The following is a 23,928-nucleotide window of genomic DNA, read 5'->3' on the forward strand; positions in this document are numbered from 1 at the left end:
TAAGAAAACGAGGTTAATTGCCTAGAAAAAGGTGTGTGTTTTGGGGGCACCCAGTTCACAGCCGAGATCAATAAATGAACTTTTGGGGTTCACTCTTTGCCTGTGTCCCATGAATGCAAAAGTTCTGCTTCCTCACAACTCCTGGTGGACATGGGGGCTGAAGAACCTTCTTCAGATGTTTCCCGAGGAGAAGCTTTGGTCCACCCGGACTCACCTGGAGGGAGTTTAGCATGATGAAGATGTAAGCCCAGGTCACGCTGAGGTGAACAAGGATGCCGCACACCCAGGTCAGGCCCAGGACGGGTAGCAGCACCAAGATGGGTTTGGTGGTGGCCCTGGAAACGGAGCAGAAGAACAGAAAGCGGTTGGCCTCTTCCCCAGCCAAGCCACCCAAAAATTGGAATCAAGAGAGAGCCAAGTTCATTTGGGGGCAATTTCTCCATCCCTTCCTTTTCTGCATTTTTGTGGGAAGATGCTCACGTTGTAATCTTCTGCTTTGGGGTTTTCTTATCTCAAAGCCTGAGATGACTGGCCAGGCGTGCGACAGAGGAGATTCCACCACCACAAATGGAGAAATAATCACGTCTTTCCAAATTACCTCCAAACAAACCGGATGAAACCTTCCCCCCCTTTTTTTTTTGCTCCTTCTGTCCAGACAGAAAGAGAAAAAAAAAACCCTCCCTCCATCATCATTCCAGGAAGCTGTGGACAAGCCCACCCCCACCCAGGAAGTGAACCCCAGAAGAACCCAACATTTTGCGGGTGACTTTTTTAATGACGATCTCTTCATCAGAGTTTTTGGAGGACGCCACAATGGAGTCCGACGGAAATTAAAGTCTAGCTTGGAACCTCTAAAGGATTATGATTTGCAGGCCGGTTCAATCAGGGACTTGTGCTCTTCTAAGTTATCCCACCCATCCGGGATGAAGATGCCTTCAAGCCACCAGAGATGTCATCTCGCCCTCCAGCCCCGGCCTCCACCTTCAGCACTGCAAAACCGCGTGGAGGATATTTACACCACCAAAGGAACATAGTGTGTGTCTTGTGGCTTCCCACGGCGCCAGCTAAAAAGCAACAAGAGATTTCCATCCGTTGGCCTTATCGGAGGAAGCTCGGGGAGATGATTGGTTGACCCTGAGCGGGGCAAGAGATGAGGAGAAGGGAAAGGCGGGGTGGTGGCTCTCAGCATCAAGAGGTGGCTTTGAAGGAACAGGTTGGAGAGATGGAATAGAATGGAATAACAGAGTTGGAAGGGATCTTGGAGCAGGGGTGAAATCCAGCAGGTTCTGACAGGTTCGGGAGAACCGGTAGCAGTTATATTCCAAAGCTTGGAACGGTTTTGGAGATGTGATCAAACTGTCCCTGGTTTATCCATCAAACTTTTGAATCCAAAAACTCCCCAATCTAAATTTGTTGACTGTAAGGGGGACAAGAATGTCTGTCTGTCCATCCATGCCAAAGGCCCCTGAGATACAGAATCATGTCAACATGATTTGGAGAACTGACAAAAGGCAGGAAGCCTTTTTCAAGATCAAGGGAGGTCCTAATATCACTCTATAAAGCCTTAGTAAGACTACACCTAGAGTACTGCATCCATTTTTGGTCACCACACTGTAAACAAGAGGTTGAGATTCTAGAAAGAGTGCAGAGAAGAGCAACCAGGATGATGAGGGGACTGGAGGCTCAAACAGACGATGAACGGTTGCAGGAACTGGGCCTGGCTGGTCTAGTGAAGGGAAGGACCAGGGGAGACACGATAGCAGTCTTCCAACATTTGAGGGGTTGCCACAGAGAGGAGGGGGCCAAGCTAGTTTCCAAAGCACCTGAAGGCCAGAATAGGAACAATAGATGGAAACTGACCAAGGACAGATTCAACCTATAAAATAAGGAGGAATTTCCTGACAGTGAGAACAATCCACCCATGGAACAGAAGTTGCCTTCAGAAGTTGTGGGAGCTTCATCCCTGGAGGCTTTCAAGAAGAAACTGGACTGCCATCTGTCAGAAATGGTGTAGGGTCTCCTGCTTGGGCGGGAGGTTGGACTAGATGACCTCCAAGGTCCCTTCCAACTCTGTTAATCTGTCTAGCTTTGCACCCACAAGAAGGAACACGTGCCCACACGGGTCTGACTCACCAGATTTGAACCCCAATCTGCTTCTCCAGACTGCTGTTGGGGGTCAGCATCCTGGATCGACGCCGTGCGCTGGAGACTGTCACCATCACCACCCGGAACAGCACAAAAGTGTTCACCTAGACGACAATCACACCAGTTAAGACTTCCGAGGACTGTGAAGAAAGGTCCCCAAATTTTCCTTCTGGATAAAACTAGAATGATCACACCTAAAATGAAATTCATGGGTGGAAAAAAAAAGGAAGGTTCTACATTTAGGCAAGGAAAACAAAATGCACAGGGATAGTATACGTGGGACCTCGCTCAGCAGTAGTAACTCTGAGAGGGATCTTGTAGTCCTAGTGGACAACCATTTAAATAGGAGCCAGCCGTGTGCAGCAGCTGCCAAAAAAGCCAACACAGTTCTAGGCTGCATCAACAGAGGGATAGAATCAAGATCACCTGAAGTGTTAATACCACTTTATGATGCCTTGGTAAGGCCACACTTGGAGTATTGCATTCAGTTTTGGTGGCCACAATGTAAAAAAGATGTGGAGACTCTAGAAAGAGCGCAGAGAAGAGCAACAAAGAGGATTAGGGGACGGGAGGCTAAAACATATGAAGAACAGTTACAGGAACTGGGTATGTCTAGTTTAATGAAAAGAAGGACTAGGGGAGACGTGATAGCAGTGTGTGGAAACTCATCAAGGAGAGAAGCAACCTGGAATTAAGGAGAAACTTCCTAACAGAGAGGACAATTAACCAGTGGAACAGCTGGCCACCAGAAATCGTGGGTGCTTCATCGCTGGAGGTTTTTAAGAAGAGACTGGACCGAAATGGTATAGGGTCTCTTGCTTGAGGGGGGGCTGGACTAGAAGACCTCCAAGGCCCCTTCCAGATTCTATTCTATTCTATTCCATTCCATTCCATTCCATTCCATTCCTTATTCTATTCTATTCTATTCTATTCTATTCTATTCTATTCTATTCTATTCTATTCTATTCCCTATTCTATTCTATTCTATTCTATTCTATTCCATTCCATTCCTTATTCTATTCTATTCTATTCTATTCTATTCTATTCTATTCTATTCTATTCTATTCCCTATTCTATTCTATTCTATTCTATTCTATTCCATTCCATTCCTTATTCTATTCTATTCTATTCTATTCTATTCTATTCTATTCCATTCCATTCCATTCCATTCCCTATTCTATTCTATTCTATTCTATTCTATTCTATTCTATTCTATTCTATTCTATTCTATTCCATTCCTTATTCTATTCTATTCTATTCTATTCTATTCTATTCTATTCTATTCTATTCTATTCTATTCCATTCCATTCCATTCCATTCCCTATTCTATTCTATTCTATTCTATTCTATTCTATTCTATTCTACTCTACTCCTTCTCTTCTCTTCTCTTCTCTTCTCTTCTCTATTCTATTCTATTCTATTTTCTATTCTGTTCTGTTCTGTTCCGTTCCGTTCCGTTCCGTTCCGTTCCGTTCCGTTCCATTCCTTATTCCATTCCATTCCATTCCATTCCTTATTCTATTCTATTCTATTCTATTCTATTCTATTCTATTCTATTCTATTCTACTCTACTCTTCTCTTCTCTTCTCTTCTCTTCTCTTCTCTTCTCTTCTCTTCTCTTCTCTTCCCCTCTTCTCTTCTCTTCTCCCCCCTCATCTATTCTATTCTATTCTATTCTATTCTATTCTATTCTATTCTATTCTATTCTATTCTATTCTATTCTATTCTATTCTCAAACTAGAACTAAGGAGATATTGCCTGACAGTGAGAACAATTAACCAGTGAAACGTGTCACCTCCAGAAGTTGTGAATGCTCCAAGACTGGAAGTTTTTAAGAAGATGTTGGATAAGTTTGAAGCCCACCCCTGCTTAATTTAGGGTTGGTGGGGCAGGGAGTGGCAAGCATAATAGCTTTGCGTGTAGGGGATTCCAAGTTCAACTCCACTGAGGCTAGATGGGGCTGAGGAAAATTCTTACTTGGTACCCAAGGTGATGTTGGATATACTTGAGGAGTTAAGGAGAGGCAACCTGCAATGGACAATGGCTGGAGGGGTGATATGGTGAGGTGGATGACCATGTTGAGAGAGAAAAAAATATAACAGTGACGTTGAAGTTGCAAGCAACGTCTTTGATAGTGGACATGATAGTGGGCCTTCAAAACCAGAGGTTGGATGAGGAGTTTCCTCCAAAGACTTTGGTCCTTACTGTTAGGACAAAGAGGACAGGCCCCACAAAAGCCCAGATGACCTCGGTCTGCACGTTCAGCCAACAATGATTGTCCGCCACGTATTTGTTGAACGAAGTGGCCAAGGTGACACCAACAATCAGCACAGGAAGCCCTGGAAAAGGAGGGAAGAGATTGGTAGGTCAGTGTCTTCATCCCATCTATCTCCCATGTTCTACTTGGCCATTGAGGAAGAACCACAGTTGACCTCTCCTTGAGCGTTTCATTGTCTCTAACCAACACATGCTTTTCCCTTTCTGGTCTATCCTATAAAGCTCACCCATATTGTCTTCTCCAAGCTTCAAATAAGACATGTATAGGCAGTGGCTCAGTGGCTAAGACACTGAGCTTGTCGATTGAAAGGTCGGCAGTTCGGCGGTTCGAATCCCTAGTGCCGCGTAAACGGGGTGAGCTCCCGTGACTTGTCCCAGCTTCTGCCAACCTAGCAGTTCGAAAGCAGGTAAAAAATGCAAGTAGAAAAACAGGGACCCCCTTTGGTGGGAAGGTAAGAGCGTTCCGTGCGCCTTTGGCGTTGAGTCATGCCAGCCACATGACCACAGAGACGTCTTCGGACAGCGCTGGCTCTTTGGCTTTGAAACGGAGGTGAGCACCGTCCCCTAGAGTCAGGAACGACTAGCACATATGTGCGAGGGGAACCTTTTACCTTTAACAACTGGTTCTCTGCCCTAATGACCGGCTGGGTAGGCGTGGCTAGAGGGGGGTTGATGTGACTGGTGGAAGTGAGTGACATTGAGTTGGCCACACCCACAAGGTTTTGTGGCTCCCGGTGTTTTCTTTTCTGTGGGAAATGGGTCCAAATGGCTCTTTGAGTGCTTAAGGTTGCTGACCCCTGGCCCATTCAACCATATATTATTTATTTTATTTTTCAGATTTCTATACCGCCCTTCTCCTTCTGGACTCAGGGCGGTGAACAGCCAAATATAAAACATTCGTACACAAAAGTTAAAATAGATTTAAAATAATTAAATGAAATTTGGCCCATAATTAATGGGTTTTGTTTGCACAATTTTGTTTCTACAAAATTGTTGGCTTATTTGTAGTTCATGTCAGTCAAACCCAGCTGTAGAGATGTCCAATCGCCATGAGGAGTTTATTTTGTTTATTTTATTTATTTTATTAATCCTATTTCTATGCCGCCCACTCTCCGAGGACTCTGGGCGGCTTACAACTATCGACAGTATACTAAATAGCATATTGCCCCCAACAATCTGGGTCCTCATTTTCCATCCAAGGGACTCAACTGCTCCTTCCCTACTGGACATCCACTCCATTCCTTCCCATCGTGGTACAATGAGTGGAGAGAACATCGTTGGGCTCACAGTAGACCTCTGATCTACTCCAGTTTAGATCTGAAGAAGTTGGATCAACTGGATCCAAGGAAGAAGAAATCTAGCCCAGTCTTCCCGTAGCCACCTTCCCCTTCTTGACTTCCGGGATACAGACCCCAACCGGTCACATAGTAGAAACGCATCCTCCGATCCTCACTCATGTTGACGGCCACCACTTTGCTCCACAGCAGAAGACCTTCCACCAACATCCAAGCGAAGGCCGCCATGAAGAAGAGGTGGAGAAAGGCCGTGACAGCGAAGCAAACACCCTGGGGGGAGAGATGGAGAGTCCTGTGGTCAGATGTTCGGGGGAAGGAGGAAAGGATTTGGGGGATTCTCTGTGGCCCCCATTCAGCTAGCACAGGTAGGACACCTCCCAGGTGGTTCTCCTCCTCTTTCCCAGATCTTCTCCTCACCTGGTTGATCTTGGCCAATTCACTGAACATCAGCAAGGCTTCTGCAGCAGCCAAGGCGAAGATCAAGTTTTTATGCACCGTGGTTCGCTCGCTTTTGGGGACCCTGTTGAAAGGGGAAATGAAAAAGATTGTTGGCACAAGCTCTACTAAAGTGTATTCTACTCCTGTAGTTTTGTCTTTACTAAAGGTGCTACTAGGGGAGACATGATAGCAGTCTTCCAATATCTCAGGGGCTGCCCCAAAGAAGAGGGAGTCAAGCTATTCTCCAAAGCACCTGAAGGCAGGACAAGCAGCAATGGGTGGAAATTAATCCAGGAGAGAAGCAACTTAGAACTAAGGAGGAATTTCCTGACAGGGAGGAGAATTAATCAACGGAACAACTTGCCACCAGAAGTTGTAAATGCTCCAACACTGGAAGTTTTAAAGAAGAGATTGGACCATTTGTCTGAAGTGGTGTAGGGTTTCCTGTGTAAGCAGGGGGTTGGACTAGAAAACCTCCAAGGTCCCTTCCGACTCTGTTATTCTATTCTATTCTATTCTATTCTATTCTATTCTATTCTATTCTATTCTATTCTATTCTATTCTATTCTATTCTATTCTATTCCATTCCATTCCATTCCATTCCATTCTATCCTCTCCTCTCCTCTCCTCTCCTCTCCTCTCCTCTCCTCTCCTCTCCTCTCCTCTCCTATTCCATTCCATTCCATTCCATTCCATTCCATTCCATTCCATTCCATTCCATTCCATCTTCTCTTCTCTTCTCTTCTCTTCTCTTCTCTTCTCTTCTCTTCTCTTCTCTTCTCTTCTCTTCTCTTCTCTTCTCTTCTCTTCTCTTCTCTTCTCTTCTCCTCTATTCTCTTCTCTTCTATTCTAAATGGGGCCTTGAGAAGTTAGGACAGGGTTAGGGGAAGGGATCGTCCAGCATCTCTTTGAGATCCCTTACCCAGTCTGAAGCTGGACTCACACAACTGGTTCATCTGGCCCAAGGAAGGACCTCACAGATGCATTCACATGACCCGTCAAGTCTTCATCTTGGTTTGACGTTTTAGAAGGTTGTGTGAACGGAGCTCAGTGGGTTGGTTGGTTTCAAGATGCCGTGTGGGACCCGGGACAGGAGCTGATTGGATAAGCGTGTGTTGTGTTTGTGTTATTTCAGACTCACCCGACGGCTAAGAAGAGCACCAAGGTGACTATCAAGGCACAGAAGGACACGCCACAGCCCACAAACGTCAGGGTCTTCAGCGTGGACTCCTCCTCTAGGCTCCTCTGCAAGAAAGAGAGACAACCTGATAAAGGTAAGGAACGGGGTGAGGTGCACCTCAACAGCTTCCTTGCAAGGGGCTAGTTCAGCTCTTGAGATCTGGAAAAGTAACCGAGGAGGATTCTGCTCCAACCAAATAAGAATCCACGTCCCATGGCTTCTCCCCATGGTTCCACCAAAGCCTCCCAAGAAGTGTCTTCCTCCATAGGGGGAGAAGAAACCCTCCCAAGTCCCAACCCCCTTCTAACCTGAACTTCATAGACCTGCAGCAGAACTGCGAAGTTGGTGGTGTGGTTACAGGCACAGGTGGTTAGATCCTCCTGAGAAGAAGACACCGAGCAACCTCTGGTCGACCAGCCTCCAACACCTTCAGGACTGAAGATCAAGAAAACCTTCTCAAACCCTGGACACCAAAGGCTCCCACGCCAGGGAAAGGTGCCCATGGAAAGGAGCTGAGAACAACCACCAGAGACCTTAACCCAACTCTCATTCCCCTTTCCTAAAAAAACCCACCTTTCCCTGGTTCACCTACTTCAAACGCAACCCAACCACTAGGTTCACCGACAGATAAATTAAGTCATGTATGGTGCACTAACGGGGCAGTGTGATTAGCAGACCACAACATTCACAGATGAGTTGGTTGGATTTTGTTGGTTGCTCTTGTTTGTTGGTTCATAGCAGGGATGGGATTCAGCCGGTTCGCACCGGTTCGGGAGAACCGATTGCTAATTTTACATCTGGTTCGCCGAACCGGTAGTTGCAAGGACTGGCTGGCCCCACCCACGCCACTCCACCCACGCCACCCCGCCCCACCCCTCCCAGGAGTCTCCATGTGGCCCGTTTTGGATGCAAGGTAAGTGTAGCGCCCTCTGGGAGGGTGAAAAATGGGCCTCCCGGAAGTACCAAAAGTCTGAAAACGGGCCCGTTTCCGGCCTCCGGAGCCCAGGGGAGGCTGTTTTTGCCCTCCCGGAGGCTCGATAAAAGCCTCCCACCATGGTTCAGGAGGCCAAGTAGGCCACGCCCCCATGGCCACACCCACCCAGCAACCGGGCAGAGAACTGGTTGCTAAAATTTTTCAATCCCACCTCTGGTTCATATGTTGGGTAAACTCAAGAAGGCCTTCTACAAAAAGGGTGAAGCCTCTTGTGGTGGGCGCTGATAAAACACGGGGTTCAGCCTGCTTTAAGGAGAAACGTTGGACCAGGAAGCCATGTGGGCGTCAGCAATGGACTTTGGGACAAGTATCTGTCCATTGAGTCCCTCCATCTGTCCTCATTAGGTAAAGGTAAAGGTTCCCCTCACACATTTGTGCTAGTCGTTCCCGACTCTAGGGGGCGGTGCTCATCTCTGTTTCAAAGCTGAAGAGCCAGCGCTGTCCGAAGACGTCTCCGTGGCCATGTGGCCGGCATGACTCAACGCCAAAGGCTCACAGAACCAAAGGTGGTCCCTGTTTTTCTACTTGCATTTTTTTTTACGGGCTTTCGAACTGCTAGGTTGGCAGAAGCTGGGACAAGTCATGGGAGCTCACCCCGTTACGCGGCACTAGGGATTCGAACCGCTGAACTGCCGACCTTTCGACTGACAAACTCGGCGTCTTAGCCACTGAGCCACCGCGTCCTCATTAGACAGTTGCAACTTTCAAGAGCTGAAACCAACAAGGTCTACCCAACGTCACTGAATTCTTCCTTCCTTCCTTCCTTCCTTCCTTCCTTCCTTCCTTCCTTCCTTCCTTTCCTTTCCTTTCCTTTCCTTTCCTTTCCTTTCCTTTCCTTTCCTTTCCTTTCCTTTCCTTTCCTTTCCTTTCCTTTCCTTTCCTTCCTTGCCTTTTCCATAAAATGCAACTGGGAGACTTCTCGGAAGCCCAGGCTACCTTCTGCTGAAGTTCCAAAAAGCACAAATCGGTTCCACGAGCTGGTCTGGCAAAGCCTACAGAGAAAGAAGAGATAATGTCTTTCTGGAAAGGGCATCATGGAGATGCAAGGTTTTTCTGACACCCCCTCCCCCAAAATGCTCGGTTGTGGGTTTCTTGGAAGTTCTCCTTGCAACTCTCGGGTTCATCTTGATAAGTTGATTGGGTGGCACCAGACGGAGGTTTCCCTCCATCTCCCTCGATGTTTGTGTTATGTGGAGGAAAAATCTTATTTAATTTATGAAAGGCTCCTTCAACCACAAATTAAGACCCACTGCGTTCTTTTCTTGAAGTTGGGGTGACCCTCAAAACAGGACCTTTGTGTTTCATTTAAAGAATTCAAGGCGCCTTGCCCGGTGCTTGGTGATCTTCAGAAGGTCAAGTGACTATGGCAGAGGTCTTCAAACTTGGCAGCTTTTAAGACTTGTGGACTTCAACTCCCAGAATTCTCCAGCCACCATGAATTCTGGGAGTTGAAGTCCACACGTCTTAAAGCTGCCAAGTTTGAAGACCTCTGGTTTATGGAGATCCTCGGCCATCCAAGGTCCTGGTTGTCCCACAGGCGCTTTTTTTCAAGAGACTTCCTCGGTTTTTCTTGGAAGGCGTTTCGCTTCTCACCCAAGAAGCTTCTTCAGCTCTGATTGGACATCCAAGTCAGAGCTGAAGAAGCTTCTTGGAACGAGAAGTGAAACATCTTCAAAAGAAAAAAACCCAGAATGTTCATTTATCTCATGAAAAAAAAGCCAACTTTGGGAGGAAAAAACCCCAAGGAATGTTGGGTTTCGAGAATGAAAATGGTCAACTTAGACCTCTGGTGAATTTTGATCTTCAAAAGAATGGTTGGGTGGCCAAAGATAGTAAAGGTAACAGAGCTGGAAGGGACCTTGGAGGTCATCTAGTCCAACCCTCTCCTCACGCAGGAGATCGGTACTAGGGATTCGAACTGCTGAACTGCCGACTTTTCCGATTGACGAGCTCAGCGTCTTAGCCACTGAGCCACCTAGTCAGGATGGAGTTTGTGATGGGGAAATAGTCTTGAGTTTTTGGAGGAAAAGCACAGGTGGTTATGCCTCGACTTATGACCACAAGGGAGCCCTACAAATTTCTGTCGTGAAGCGAGACATTTGTTCAGGGAGTTTTGCCCCGTTTTACGACGGTTGCTAAGAGAGTCGCTGCCGTTTGGAAAGACAGGTTGTGAAGTGGCTTGGCTTGCCGGACGGTCGCAAAAAGTGGGACGTGGCGCCCGCCATAAATATGAGTCGCCATAAATATAAGTCGGGGACTCCCTGTATGGGTGTGAATGTAATGATGGGGGAAAACAAGGAAAGGGGTGAAAGGAAAGAGGGAAAGAAAAGAGGACGGATCTGCCCATTTGGTGTCTGAAGATCAGCAGACGATGTCCTTCTACTGGTGGACATTTGTCCCAACTGGTCCCTCAAGGAAACACAGACCTTGAGGCAGTGGTGAAATCCAAATTTTTTTACTACCGGTTCTGTGGGTGTGGCTTGGTGGGCGTGGTGTGGCTTGGTGGGCGTGGCACGGGAAGGATACTTCAAAATCTCCATTCCCTCTGCACTCCTGGGGGAAGGATACTGCAAAATCTCCATTCCCTCCCCATTCAGGGGAAGGATACTGCAAAATCTCCATTCCCTCCCCACTCCAGGGAGAAGGATACTGTAAAATCTCCATTCCCTCCCCACTCCAGGGGAAAGGATACTGCAAAATCTCCATTCCCTCCCCACTCCAGGGGAAGGATACGGCAAAATCCCCATTCCCTCCCCACTCCAGGGAGAAGGATACTGCAAAATCTCCATTCCCTCCCCACTCCAGGAAGAAGGATACTGCAAAATCTCCATTCCCTCCCTACTCCAGCGGAAGGATACTGCAAAATCTTCATTCCCACCTCACTCCAGGAGAAGGATAATGCAAAATCCCCATTCCCTCCCTACTCCTGGGGGAAGGATAATGCAAAATCTCCATTCCGTCCCCACTCCTGGGGCCAGCCAGAGATGATATTTGCCGGTTCTCCGAACTGCTCAAAATTTTTGCTACCGGTTCGCCAGAACCTGTCAGAACCTGCTGGATTTCACCCTTGCCTTGAGGGAATAAAATGGACCGTCCTGAGGTCCTTCGGGAACCCCCTTCCCCCTTCCTTTCTCCTGCTTTCCCCAGCTTCCTTCCTTTCCCTCACGCCTCACCTGAACCCTGTGCCGAAGACGGTACCGCACAGACGTGCTGATCTCCTCGTAGTTGCTGACCAAGCTGGAGGAGACGATGGAAGAGGCCACCTGCGTGCTCAGATGCCTAAGGAAGAAGAGGTGAGCATGGCAGGCTTGGTGACATGGCCCAAGCCGGCTTCTGTGCCCCACAAGCAGAGGAACAAGGGAGATCAGGAACATTCGGGGAAAATTGGGGAAGGGGCCCAACGTTTCTCCTTCCACCCCATGGCCAGGAGTTGCAACAAAGCTCCCTGGAGATTCTTAAAAGCCTCCAGTGAAGGAGCACCCACGACTTCTGGTGGCAAGCTGTTCCACTGGTTAATTGTCCTCCCTGTTAGGAAGTTTCTCCTTAATTCCAGATTGCTTCTCTCTTTAATTAGTTTTCCATCTGTTGTTTCTTGTCCTGCCTTCCGGTGCTTTGGAGAATAATTTGACCCCCTCCTCTTCTTTGGGGCAGCCCCTCAAATACTGGAATATTGCTATCATTTCCCCCCCAGTCCTTCTTTTCTCTAGACTGGCCAAATCCAAATCCTGCAACCGTTTTTTCATATGCTTTTGTCTCCAGGCCCTTAATCATCTTAGTTGCTCTTCTCTGCAATTAAGATGATTGTGCAATTAAGACAATTAAAGGAGACTAAACAGTAAAACTAAGCAAAGTGAACAGGTAAATCAGATTGGGGAAGTCCGTTCGATTCACCTTGAGGCGGAATCCAATCTTCCAATGAAAGTTGGAGTCATTCACAAAAACCTGTGCTCCCTTGCCCTTCTCTTTTCCCCAGCAATTGTTTTCTTTTGGGAGGCGGGGGAGAGAGAAAGAGAGAGAGAGAGAAACTCAGAGAAAGAGAGAAACACACAGAGAGAAATAGAGAGAGAGAGAGAGAGAAACAGAGACAGAGAAATAGAGAGAGAAACAGAGAGAGAAAGAGAGAAAGAAGAGAGAGAGAGAAAGAGAGAGAGAGAGAGAAACACAGAGAAAGAAACACACAGAGAAATAGAGAAACAGAGAGAGAGAAAGAGAGAGAGAGAGAAAGAAGAGAGAGAGAAAGAAGAGAGAGAGAGAAAGAGAGAGAGAGAAACACAGAGAAACACACAGAGAAATAGAGAAATAGAGAGAGAGAAACAGAGAGAGAGAAAGAGAGAGAGAGAGAAAGAAGAGAGAGAGAAAGAAGAGAGAGAGAGAAAGAGAGAGAAAAAGAGAACAGTGAAAGAGAGAAAGAGAGAAAGAGAGAGAGAAACAGAGAAAAAGAGAAACAGAGTGAAAGAAAGAGAGAGAGAGAGAAACAGAGACAGAGAAATAGAGAGAGAGAAACAGAGAAAGAGAGAAAGAAGAGAGAGAGAGAGAAAGAGAGAGAGAGAGAGAAACCCAGAGAAAGAGAGAAACACACAGAGAGAAGGAGAGAAAGAGAGAGAGGGAGAGAAACAGAGACAGAGAAATAGAGAGAAACAGAGAGAGAAAGAGAGAAACACAGAGAAAGAGAGAAACACACAGAGAGAAAGAGAGAGAGAAACAGAGACAGAGAAATAGAGAGAGAGAAACAGAGAAAGAGAAAGAAGAGAAAGAGAGAAAAAGAGAAAGAGAAACACAGAGAGAAACACAGAGAAAGAGAGAAACACGCAGAGAGAATTAGAGAAAGAGAGAGAGAGAGAAACAGAGAAACAGAGAGAGATCAACAGAGAGAGAAACAGAGAAAAACAGAGAGAGAGAAACAGAGAGAGAGAGAAAGGGAGAGAGAAAGAGAAAGAAACGCAGAGAGAGAAAGAGTGCAACAGAGAGAAAGAGAGAGAAAGAGAGAAACAGAGAGAGAGAAGCAGAGAGAATAACAGAGAAACAGAGAGAGACAGAGAAATAGAGAGAGAAATAGAGAGAGAGAGCAACAGAGAGAGAAACAGAGAGAAAGAGAAAAACAGAGAGAAAGAGAAACAGAGAGAGAGAGAGCAATAAAACAGCCAACAGCTCCCTCTTGTGCCCAGCAGCAAGAAAGACAAGCCCACCCCAAGGGCATAGGGCAGTATGGATCTCATGCAAAGATTGGCTGCTGAGAGAGAGCCTTGCAGATAACCCCACAAGCAGGAAAGTGGGAGAGGGACTCACTCAACCCCCCACCCCATCCCGCTCCACCTTGCATGGGTTCGGGATGCTTTGATTGCTGCTGAGACTTTGGAACAAGCGCAGAGAAGAGCAACTAAGAGGATTAAAGACCTGGAGATAAAAACATGTGAAGAAAAGCTGCAGGATTTGGGTTTGGCCAGTCTAGAGAAAAGGAGGACCAGAGGAGACAGGATAGCGATCTTCCAATATTTGAGGGGCTGCCCCAAAAGAGAAGGGGGTCAAATTATTCTCCAAAGCACCTGAAGGCAGGACAAGAAGCAATGGATGGAAACTCATCCAGGAGAGAAGCAACTTAGAACTAAGGAGAAATTTCCTAACAGTGAGGACAATTAACCAGTGGAACAGCTTGCCACCTGAAGTTGTGTTTCATCACTGGAGGCTTTTCAGAAAAGCCATTTGTCCAGAGTGATATAGGGACTCCTGTTCGAGTACGGGGAGAACCGCCAAAGTCCCTTCCAGCTCTATTTTGATGGATTGATGGGAAAACCATCCACGCTCGATGCTGTATCCATGCACAATGGATGCCAGGGGAAAAAAAACGATTGTCTGAATGGAGCTACTCGGATCCTTTCCCAAACCAAGGAGTCCGTGTTGTGTGTGTGTGGGGGGGGGGACTCACCTCCGTCCTCCGTCGGACACCGCGGAGTCTTCGACGACAGGACTGCTGCTGGCGAGAAGGTGCTGGAGGGCCCCGTAGCTGTACCAAGTATGGGTGAGGGTGATTTGACGCAGGCCTGGAGAAAGGTAGAAGAAGGCATCAAGAGCAGGTGGCGCGGAAGCTCAAGGTGAGAAGATGGGTTGTCCAAGCAGGAGACAAAGGAAGTCCACCTGGTCCTTTCCTTCTTGCCTCCTCTGTTCATTTTGAGGGTCCCTGGGGCTCTCTGAGCTTGCAGGCGTTTCGTGACCCAACTAGGTTACTTCATCAATGTTGGAAGGGAGTGGACTTTATGGAGGAGGAGGGGGGACTGTGGGGTCCTTGGTGCTCTCAGTGGTTTTCTTGGAGATGTCTCATTACCTGACTAGGTAACATCATCAGTGCTAAAAGGAACTGTATATAAATGTAGAGCAAACCCCCATTCCCTTCTAGCACTGATGATGTAACCTAGTTAGGTCATGAAACATCTGCAAGAAAACCACTAAGCTCTGAGAGCGCCAAGGACCCCACAGTCCTCCTCCTCCTCTTCCTCCTCCTCCTCCTCTTCCTCCTCCTCCTCTTCCTCCTCCTCTTCCTCCTCCTCCTCCTCCTCCTCTTCCTCCTCCTCTTCCTCCTCCTCCTCCTCCTCCTCTTCCTCCTCCTCCTCCTCTTCCTCCTCCTCCTCCTCCTCCTCCTCTTCCTCCTCCTCCTCCTCCTCCTCCTCCTCCTCTTCCTCCCCCTCCTCCTCTTCCTCCCCCTCCTCCTCCTCCTCCTCCTCCTCTTCCTCCTCCTCCTCCTCCTCTTCCTCCTCCTCCTCCTCCTCTTCCTCCCCCTCCTCCTCCTCCTCTTCCTCCCCCTCCTCCTCCTCCTCCTCCTCTTCCTCCTCCTCCTCTTCCTCCTCCTCCTCCTCCTCTTCTTCCTCCTCCTCTTCCTCCTACTCCTTCCTCCTCCTCCTCTTCCTCCTCTTCCTCCTCCTCCTCTTCCTCTTCCTCCTCCTCCTCCTCCTCCTCTTCCTCCCCCTCCTCCTCCTCCTCCTCCTCTTCCTCCTCCTCCTCCTCTTCTTCCTCCTCCTCCTCTTCCTCCTCCTCCTCCTCCTCTTCCTCCTCTTCCTCCCCCTCCTCCTCCTCCTCCTCTTCCTCCTCCTCCATAAAGTCCATTTCCTTCTAGCACTGATGAAGTAACCTAGTTGGGTCATGAAACGCCTCCAAGAAAACCACGAAGCTCAGAGACCGCCAAGGATCTCTCATTTCAACCCTGAACTACAAATATTCTCCTTATATTGGTACCTGTTACGGGTTTTTTTTTTTTGCAGTTCTTCCATTCTAAGTTTCTCCTTTTAAGAGAAACCCTTAAAAACAGCCCAAACCTTGGTAGGTTTTCTGGCACAAAGATTCCAAGGGAAGGGAGGGAGGACGTTTTGGAGAACCTCCCTGCCCTCGTCCGTGGCCTTACCTCTCACTCTCAGGCGCTCCACTTCCTCTGCCGGGATCTCTATTGCGTCCAGCAGGTCCCAGCGGTGGGTTGGGGTCAGGGAGGCCCCACCGCCAGCTCTCTCTGGGCCCAGCTCTGCCCGTCGGACCTCAATCCCTGGAAGCAGACAGACTTGACCAGTGGTGAAATCCAATTTTTTTTACTACCGGTTCTGTGGGCGTGGCTTGCTGGGCGTGGTGTGGCTTGCTGGGCGTGGCTTGGTGGGTGTGGAGTTGCTTGGTGGGCGTGGCTTGGTGGGCGTGGCAGGGGAAGGATACTGCAAAATCCCCATTCCCTCCCCACTCCTGGGGGAAGGATACTGCAAAATCCCCATTCCCTCCCCACTACCGGGGGAAGGATACTGCAAAATCCCCATTCCTTCCCCACTCCTGGGGGAAAGATACTGCAAAATCCCCATTCCTTCCCCACTCCTGGGGGAAGGATACTGCAAAATCTCCATTCCCTCCCCACTCCAGGGGGAAGGAGACTGCAAAATCTCCATTCCCTCCCCACTCCCGGGGGAAGGATACTGCAAAATCCACATTCCCTCCCCACTCCCGGGGGAAGGATACTGCAAAATCCCCATTCCCTCCCCACTCCAGGGAGAAGGATACTGCAAAATCTCCATTCCCTCCCCACTCCTGGTGAAAGGATACTGCAAAATCCCCATTCCCTCCCCACTCCTGGGGGAAGGATACTGCAAAATCTCCAATCCCACCCCACTCCAGGGGGAAGGATACTGCAAAATCCCCATTCCCTCCCCACTCCCGGGGAAAGGATACTCTAAAATCCCCATTCCCTCCCCACTCCTGGGGGAAGGATACTCCAAAATCCCCATTCCCTCCCCACTCCTGGGGGAAGGATACTGCAAAATCCCCATTCCCTCCCCACTCCCGGGGAAAGGATACTCTAAAATCCCCATTCCCTCCCCACTCCTGGGGGAAGGATACTCCAAAATCCCCATTCCCTCCCCACTCCTGGGGGAAGGATACTGCAAAATCCCCATTCCCTCCCCACTCCAGAGGGAAGGATACTGCAAAATCCCCATTCCCTCCCCACTCCCGGGGGAAGGATACTGCAAAATCCCCATTCCCTCCCCACTCTGGGGCCAGCCAGAGATGGTATTTGCCGGTTCTCTGAACTACTCAAAATTTCCGCTACAGGTTCTGCAGAACCTGTCAGAACCTGATGGATTTCACCCCTGGACTTGACACTTTGGTCGTGCATGGAAGGGACCCGATAATATTTCTACACCAGGCCTCTCAAGGGTCTTGCAAAGCTTCCTCTCTGTGCTGAGAAAGATAAGGGGCACCTGGCAGCTTGCAGAGAAACGGCGCCTACCTGAGTTAACTTAATTTTGAAATATTTTTTATAAGGGAGCCATGAAAAATGAACTTTTGAGCCAACACATAACCATAGGGTTCCTGAGAGGCGTGAAAAGAAGCGCCCTCTTGTGGCCACTGACCAAAAGAGCATCAAAAGCATCTTCCAGAGGTGTGGGACCAAGGATGAGAAATAGAATAGAATAGAACAGAACAGGGGATAGAATAGAATAGAATAGAATAGAATAGAATAGAATAGAATAGAATAGAATAGAATAGAATAGAATAGAATAGAATAGAATAAGGACTGGACTGGACTGGACTAGAATAGAATAGAATAGAATAGAATAGAATAGAATAGAATAGAATAGAATAGAATAGAATAGAGCTGGAAGGGACCTTGGAGGTCTTCTAGTCCAGCCCCCTGCTCAAGCAGGAGAACCTATACCATCTCAGACAACTGATTCTCTAGACCCGTGATGGCGAACCTATGGCACATAGGTGGCATGCGTAGCCATATCAGTGGGCACGCAAGCTCAGATCCGGCGTGCATGCGTGTGCCAGCCAGCTGACTTTTGGGTCTTCTGGGCCCACCAGAAGTAGGGAAACAGGCTGTTTCCTGCTTCCAGAGGGCCTGGGGAGGAGGAAGGCCCGTTTTTCTTTCTCACCTGGCTCCAGAGCCTCTCTAGGAGCCTGGGGAGGGCAAAAACGGCTTTCCCCAACCCTCCCTGGAGGTCCTCTGGAGGCCAAAAACAGCCCATTTGACAACTTCCGGTCCCACTTCCGGACACTGTTGTCAAACAGGCCGTTTTCGGCCTCCAGAGGACCTCCAGGGGGTGAGGAAGGCCGTTTTTGCCCTCCCCAGGCTCCTAGAGAGGCTCTGGAGGCTGGGGACAGCAAAAACTAGGCTGGGGACAGCAAAAAAGCAAAAGTTAGAATATTTTGGACATGCGATGCGACACCCAGAAAAATATGACATCCTTCATCATGGCTTCAAAATCTAAGGAATCGGTATGGACAAAACTCAGCAGCACTTTTTCATGCGGCTGTTGACAAAAACAGGTGTTGTGACCCCGACTCCTGAGCCTGTCCTAACAGAGGAAGAGGACTCAGAAGGTGATGGGGAGGAACTGACAAGGCCTCCCTCTCCAGGACCCTCCTTTCTGGCAATGCCTCAGGTTCCATCCGAAGGCCAGGAGGAACAGCCGGGGATGTGCCAGGAGGAAGGCATATCGGAGCACCCATTGATAGGGAGCGATGATGATGATGAATCCTGGTTTGATCCCAGGCAGCATCGGAGGGAGAAGCGTGCGCAGCAACGGAAGAGGCGTGGGAGGGCCAGAGATTGAGCTGAGTCACAGAGCCACGCCCCACCAGGAATAAAAGTGGGTGGGATTGCTCTTCAGACTTTGTGACGGGCAAAGTTAAACCCTGAAAGTCACATCGTGATCTCTGAAATTCGGCTTGGATATATTTTGGACTGAACATTGACTAAACTCTTGTCTCGTGGATAATTTGTTGCTCCTGAAACGGACTGAAGATAAGTCCTTTTCTGCTTTATGGGAGTGAAAACGGTCTTGGCAGGCATTCGGCAGTTTGCTGCCAAAACCTTGGCCTGCCAGGAATTCTAATCTGTTTACCTAATAACATATTGGCAGGCGTGCTTGGTATTACGTTTGCCTGTGTGGGGAAGGGGGACAGAACATCAGGATGGCCAACATGATTGCCAACGTCCGATGACGGATATGGCACAAGAAGAAGAAGAAGATGCTAGATCAGAATTTCTCGACCTCTTGTCCCACAATTCAACTCCCACAATTCCCTTTGAGGGACAAAGGTCCTCGAATAACCCCCAGGAAAAGCTCCTTGACCCCCAAACATTTCCAAACAGATCAAGGACATGGCCCATACCAAGATGGCAGAGAGTTTGGTCTCGCTTACCCATGTTCTTACTGTGAAAGGTGACTTTCGCTCGGTCGGAGCTCAGGAGCTGATGGAGGCTGGAAGCCATCTTGTCCACGTTCTCTACCACCGTCATAGGTCCCCCAATGATCTGGAGAAGACAGGAACCACCTGAGCTTCCGTATCTCAGTTGCCAACTAGATCAAAACTCCAAGCAAAGGATAATCCTGATCGGTGGTTGGGCAGACAGCTGTCAGATCTAGGGCTGTGGAAATATCTACAGACCCCTTACATCCTGGGCAGAAATTGTTTCAACTTCTACTCTCAAAACAACACTATAGGGCCGTGATGGCGAACCTATGGCACACGTGCCACAGGTGGCATGCGGAGCCAGATCGGTGGGCACACGAGCGTTGCCCTAGCTCATCTCTGGCGCGCATGCACGTGCCAGCCAACTAATTTTGGGGCCTTCTGGGCCCACCAGAAGTCGGGAAACAGAGGTGTGGGGTGGGGAAGGCTGTTTTCGCCCTCCCCAGGCTCCTAGAAAGGCTCTGGAGCGTGGGGAAAGGCGAAAAACAGGCCTACTGGGCCCACCATGCCATCATGTGCTGAAAGCGTGGGGAGCTGCACACACATGCGCGGCGGAGTGGGGTGCATTGAATTATGGGTGTGGGCAAGCATACGCGCGGCCCCCCACTCCCCTCTGCTTTTGGCACACGACGGCAAAAAGGTTAGCCATCACTGCTATAGGACACTACACACCAGACACAACTAGACACAAGGACAGTTTTTCCCCGAATGCCATCACTCTGCTAAACAACTAATTCCCACAAAACTATCAAACTCTTTACTAAGACTGGATTACTATTCTTCTTTTCATCCTTCTTATCACCTATCTCCTTTCCTACTTATGGCTATAACCCTGTGGCTTGTATCTTTACGATTTATATCGTTTTATTTACTTTCCGAGTATGGTTTTGATTGCTGATTTAGTATCCTGTGACTATCACTAAGTGTTGTATCTTATGATTCACGATGAATGTATTTTTATGATGACTAGGATCATGATTTATCGCTTCTATGTTTTATGTACAGTGAGAGCTTATGCACCAAAGACAAATTCTATTCTTCTATTCCATTCCATTCCATTCCATTCTATTCCATTCCATTTCATTCCACTCCACTCCACTCCATTCCAAATCTTATTCTATTCTATTCTATTCTATTCTATTCTATTCTATTCTATTCTATTCTATTCTATTCTATTCTATTCTATTCTATTCTATTCTATTCTATTCTATTCCATTCCATTCCATTCCATTCTATTCTATTCTATTCTTCTATTCCATTCCATTCCATTCCATTCCATTCCATTCCATTCCATTCCATTCCATTCCATTCAAATCTTATTCTATTCTATTCTATTCTATTCTATTCTATTCTATTCTATTCTATTCTATTCTATTCTATTCTATTCTATTCTATTCCATTCCATTCCATTCCATTCCATTCCATTCCATTCCATTCTATTCTATTCTTCTATTCCATTCCATTCCATTCCATTCCATTCCATTCCATTCCATTCCATTCCATTCCATTCCACTCCACTCCATTCAAATCTTATTCTATTCTATTCTTGTAATCTACTTTATTCTGTAACCTGTTCTGTGTTGTGTTGTGTTGTGTTGTGTTCCGTCCCATCCCATCCCATCCCATCCCATCCCATCCCATCCCATCCCATCCTATTCAATTCTATTCTAGTAGACTAGATGCCTCTCAAAGACCCTCCCTCAACACTGTTACTTTTACCGGCTTGATCTCAGACCAATCGTCTGTCTTCTCCTCCTCCAGGAGCCTCCCTGTAACCTGCACATAATGTTGGCCCAGCTCTTCCAGGGCTGCCAGTTGTCCCGGTTCTTCCACCTCTACATCTGACACCTCTTTCAAAAGCTGGAAGACACCCAGGAGAGAAGAGGCGTCCAGAGGTGGAGGTTGGGCTTCGGACAGGATCCTCTCCACGACCCCCAATCTATTCGCGGCGGCTGAAACAGTCACACCTTGGACATCTGCCTGGAAGACGTTCTCAGGAATCTGCAGAAGAAGAACGGGGCTGGAGTTAGAGAAGGACGTTGGGCAAGCTTTAGAATAGAATGAACGAGCTGGAAGGGATTTTGGAGGTCTTCTAGTCCAGCCTCTTGCTTAAGCCAGAGAACCTACCCTGTTTCCCCGAAAATAAGACCCAACCGGAAAATAAGCCCTGGCATGATTTTTCAGGATGCTTGTAATATAAGCCCTGCCCCCCAAATAAGCCCCAGTTAAGATTGTCAGCCAGATGGATGCATTTAGTACCGTATTTCCCCCTAAAATAAGACCCAATCAGAAAATAAATCCTAGCATGATTTTTCAGGATGCTCGTAATATAAGCCCTACCCCAAAAATAAGCCCCAGTTAAGATTTTCAGCCAGATGGATGCCTTTAGTACCGTATTTTCCCCAAAATAAGACCCAACCCAAAAATAAGCCCTAGCATGATTTTTCAGGATGCTCGTAATATAAGCCCTGCCCCCCAAATAAGCCCCAGTTAAGATTGTCAGCCAGATGGATGCATTTAGTACCGTATTTCCCCCTAAAATAAGACCCAATCAGAAAATAAATCCTAGCATGATTTTTCAGGATGCTCGTAATATAAGCCCTGCCCCCGAAATAAGCCCCAGTTAAGATTTTCAGCCAGATGGATGCCTTTAGTACCGTATTTCCCCCAAAATAAGACCTAACCAGAAAATAAGCCCTAGCGTGATTTTTCAGGATGCTCGTAATATAAGCCCTACCCCCCAAAAAAGCCCCAGTTAAGATTGTCGGTCAGATGGATGCATTTAGTACCATATTTTCCCCAAAATAAGACCTAACCAGAAAATAAGCCCTAATGCATCTTTTGCAGCAAAAATTAATATAAGACCCGGTCTTATTTTCGGGGAAACACGGTATACTATTTTAGATAGTGACTGTCAAGACTCTAGAGTCTAGACTCTTCTTAAAAATATCCAGTGATGGAGCGCCTACGATTTCTGGTGGCAAGCTGTTTCACTGGTTAATTGTCCTCCCCAGTGGTGAGTTTCAAATTTTTTTACTACCGGTTCTGTGGGTGTGGCTTAGTGGGCATGGCAGGGCAAAGATACTGTAAAATCTCCGTTCCCACCCCACTTCAGGAGATGGATACTGCAAAATCTCCATTCCCTCCCCAATCCAGGGGAAGGATACTGTAAAATATCCATTCCCTCCCCAATCCAGGGGAAGGTTACTGCAAAATCCCCATTTCCTCCTGATCAGCTGGGACTTGGAAGGCAGAGAATAGATGGGGTCGGGGCCAGTCAGAATTTTTACTACCGGTTCTCTGAACTACTCAAAATTTCCGCTACCGGTTCTCCAGAACTGGTCAGAATCTGCTGAAACCCAACTCTGGTCCTCCCTGTTAGGAAGTTTCTCCTTAATTCCAGGTTGCTTTGATCAGTTTCCAACCATTGTCTCTTGTCCTGCCTTCTGGTGCTTTGGAGAATAATTTGACCCCCTCTTCTTTGGGGCAGCCCCTCAACTACTGGAATCCTGCTATCGTGTCACCCCTAATTCTTCTTTTCTTTAGACTAGCCAACCCCAAATCCTGCAGCCTGACAGCGACACGAGGAATGGGTATAATCCACCTGAAGGAGGACCTCAGAATGGTCTTCTTGAACATAAATTTTTGGCCTGAGAGGAGAACATGCAAAGCACCCAAGAGAAGGTTACTGCGTCCTCCCTCTTGCGCCAACGGTATGACCTCTGTCCCTCTTCTGCTGACCTAGCAAGGCTGTCTGTATTCTTGATTTGAGTTCACTGTCTCAGTCTACACCTTCCTCAGAAGGTAGGTTGGGAGGCCAAGGAATTCTACAGATCCTACAAGAAGGATCACTTGAGGAACCCAGATGCTTCCTGGCTTCAGGACTAGGGAAATGGGTGATCTGGTTGGAGAGGACATGCTTCAGATAGACCTCGGGATCAATCCCCAGGAATCTAAGTGAGGTCGCCTCTCGCTTAGACCTAGGCTTCCTGAGAAAGCATAAATCACAATCTTAGTCCCCAAAGAACCTCTTTTATTGAGATGGCTCTGAATTATGGTCATTCACAGCCTGTAACGATTCACAAACAGCCTGTGAAGATTCCGACAGATGTCTGCTCAAGTGGACACAGTCTTCCAGGATAATGTTGATAAGCACCCACCTTTATCTCCCTTGAAACGCTGCCAGAAATCTAATTGTCAATTAGTTTTGCAAGGCCAAACGAAGCACAGAATCAAACAGAGCTTCTCAGAGCTTGAATTGACTATATGAACTAATTGCTTCCTGCAAAGGCTCACCTCCGTTTGCTCCTCTTTTATGTCTTATGGGAGGGGGACAATCATCTCCAAGCCTTACTCCTGAGTCGCCCTTTTTTTCCTTAATTGTCCTTGCCTTCTGGCAGCTCTGCACATGCTCACTCTGGGAACAGGCTCACACTGTTCTTCTGCCTCACTGATGTCAGATTCCGGAAGCTCCGGAGGCAACACATTACTATCAGATGGCCCTGGCTCTCTCTCTGCCTCCAACGCAGAGCCCTCATATGAGCCTTCCCCAGATTCCAGGACTGGCCCACGTTCCTCTCCAACCTCCTCACTGTCCGAATCTGGCAGGCCACAACAGCCCCGGAGTTGATCTCTTAGACTTACCACTGTCGTATTCGCCTGGGCGTTCACACGAGCGATGAACGGCGGGACAGGTTCTGACTGGGTTTTCTTCAGCTGGAAGTAAAGATCTGGACGGGGTGAAAAGCCCAAAGAGGAACATGGACCTTTCCTTGGTGCCCAGCTATTTTCATTCTTGCTTTGATTTCTCATTTTCCCTTCCAGGTCTTCATTTTATATACATTAAGGTCAGGGGCAGATTCCCAATCCCGCCGCTA

At 47.8% G+C, this 23,928-nt stretch overlaps 1 protein-coding gene across 1 annotated transcript in view; it reads right to left on the reverse strand.

The window, feature by feature from the left end:
• ADGRD2 (adhesion G protein-coupled receptor D2) overlaps window positions 1-23,928 on the reverse strand; it is a 60,473-nt gene that overhangs the window by 24,507 nt on the left and 12,038 nt on the right. The window contains 14 exon segments of the mRNA XM_070955907.1: window positions 215-335; window positions 2,134-2,249; window positions 4,351-4,484; window positions 5,834-5,987; window positions 6,135-6,237; window positions 7,297-7,400; window positions 7,644-7,770; window positions 9,266-9,321; window positions 11,503-11,608; window positions 14,253-14,367; window positions 15,720-15,854; window positions 19,001-19,112; window positions 20,771-21,052; window positions 23,696-23,781. Of these exon segments, the coding sequence (XP_070812008.1) occupies window positions 215-335; window positions 2,134-2,249; window positions 4,351-4,484; window positions 5,834-5,987; window positions 6,135-6,237; window positions 7,297-7,400; window positions 7,644-7,770; window positions 9,266-9,321; window positions 11,503-11,608; window positions 14,253-14,367; window positions 15,720-15,854; window positions 19,001-19,112; window positions 20,771-21,052; window positions 23,696-23,781 (1,751 nt within the window).

Source organism: Pituophis catenifer, unplaced genomic scaffold, assembly GCF_029215685.1.
Source record: "Pituophis catenifer annectens isolate HBS135680 unplaced genomic scaffold, rPitCat1.0.hap2 SCAF_17, whole genome shotgun sequence".
Taxonomy (NCBI): Eukaryota; Metazoa; Chordata; class Lepidosauria; order Squamata; family Colubridae; genus Pituophis; species Pituophis catenifer.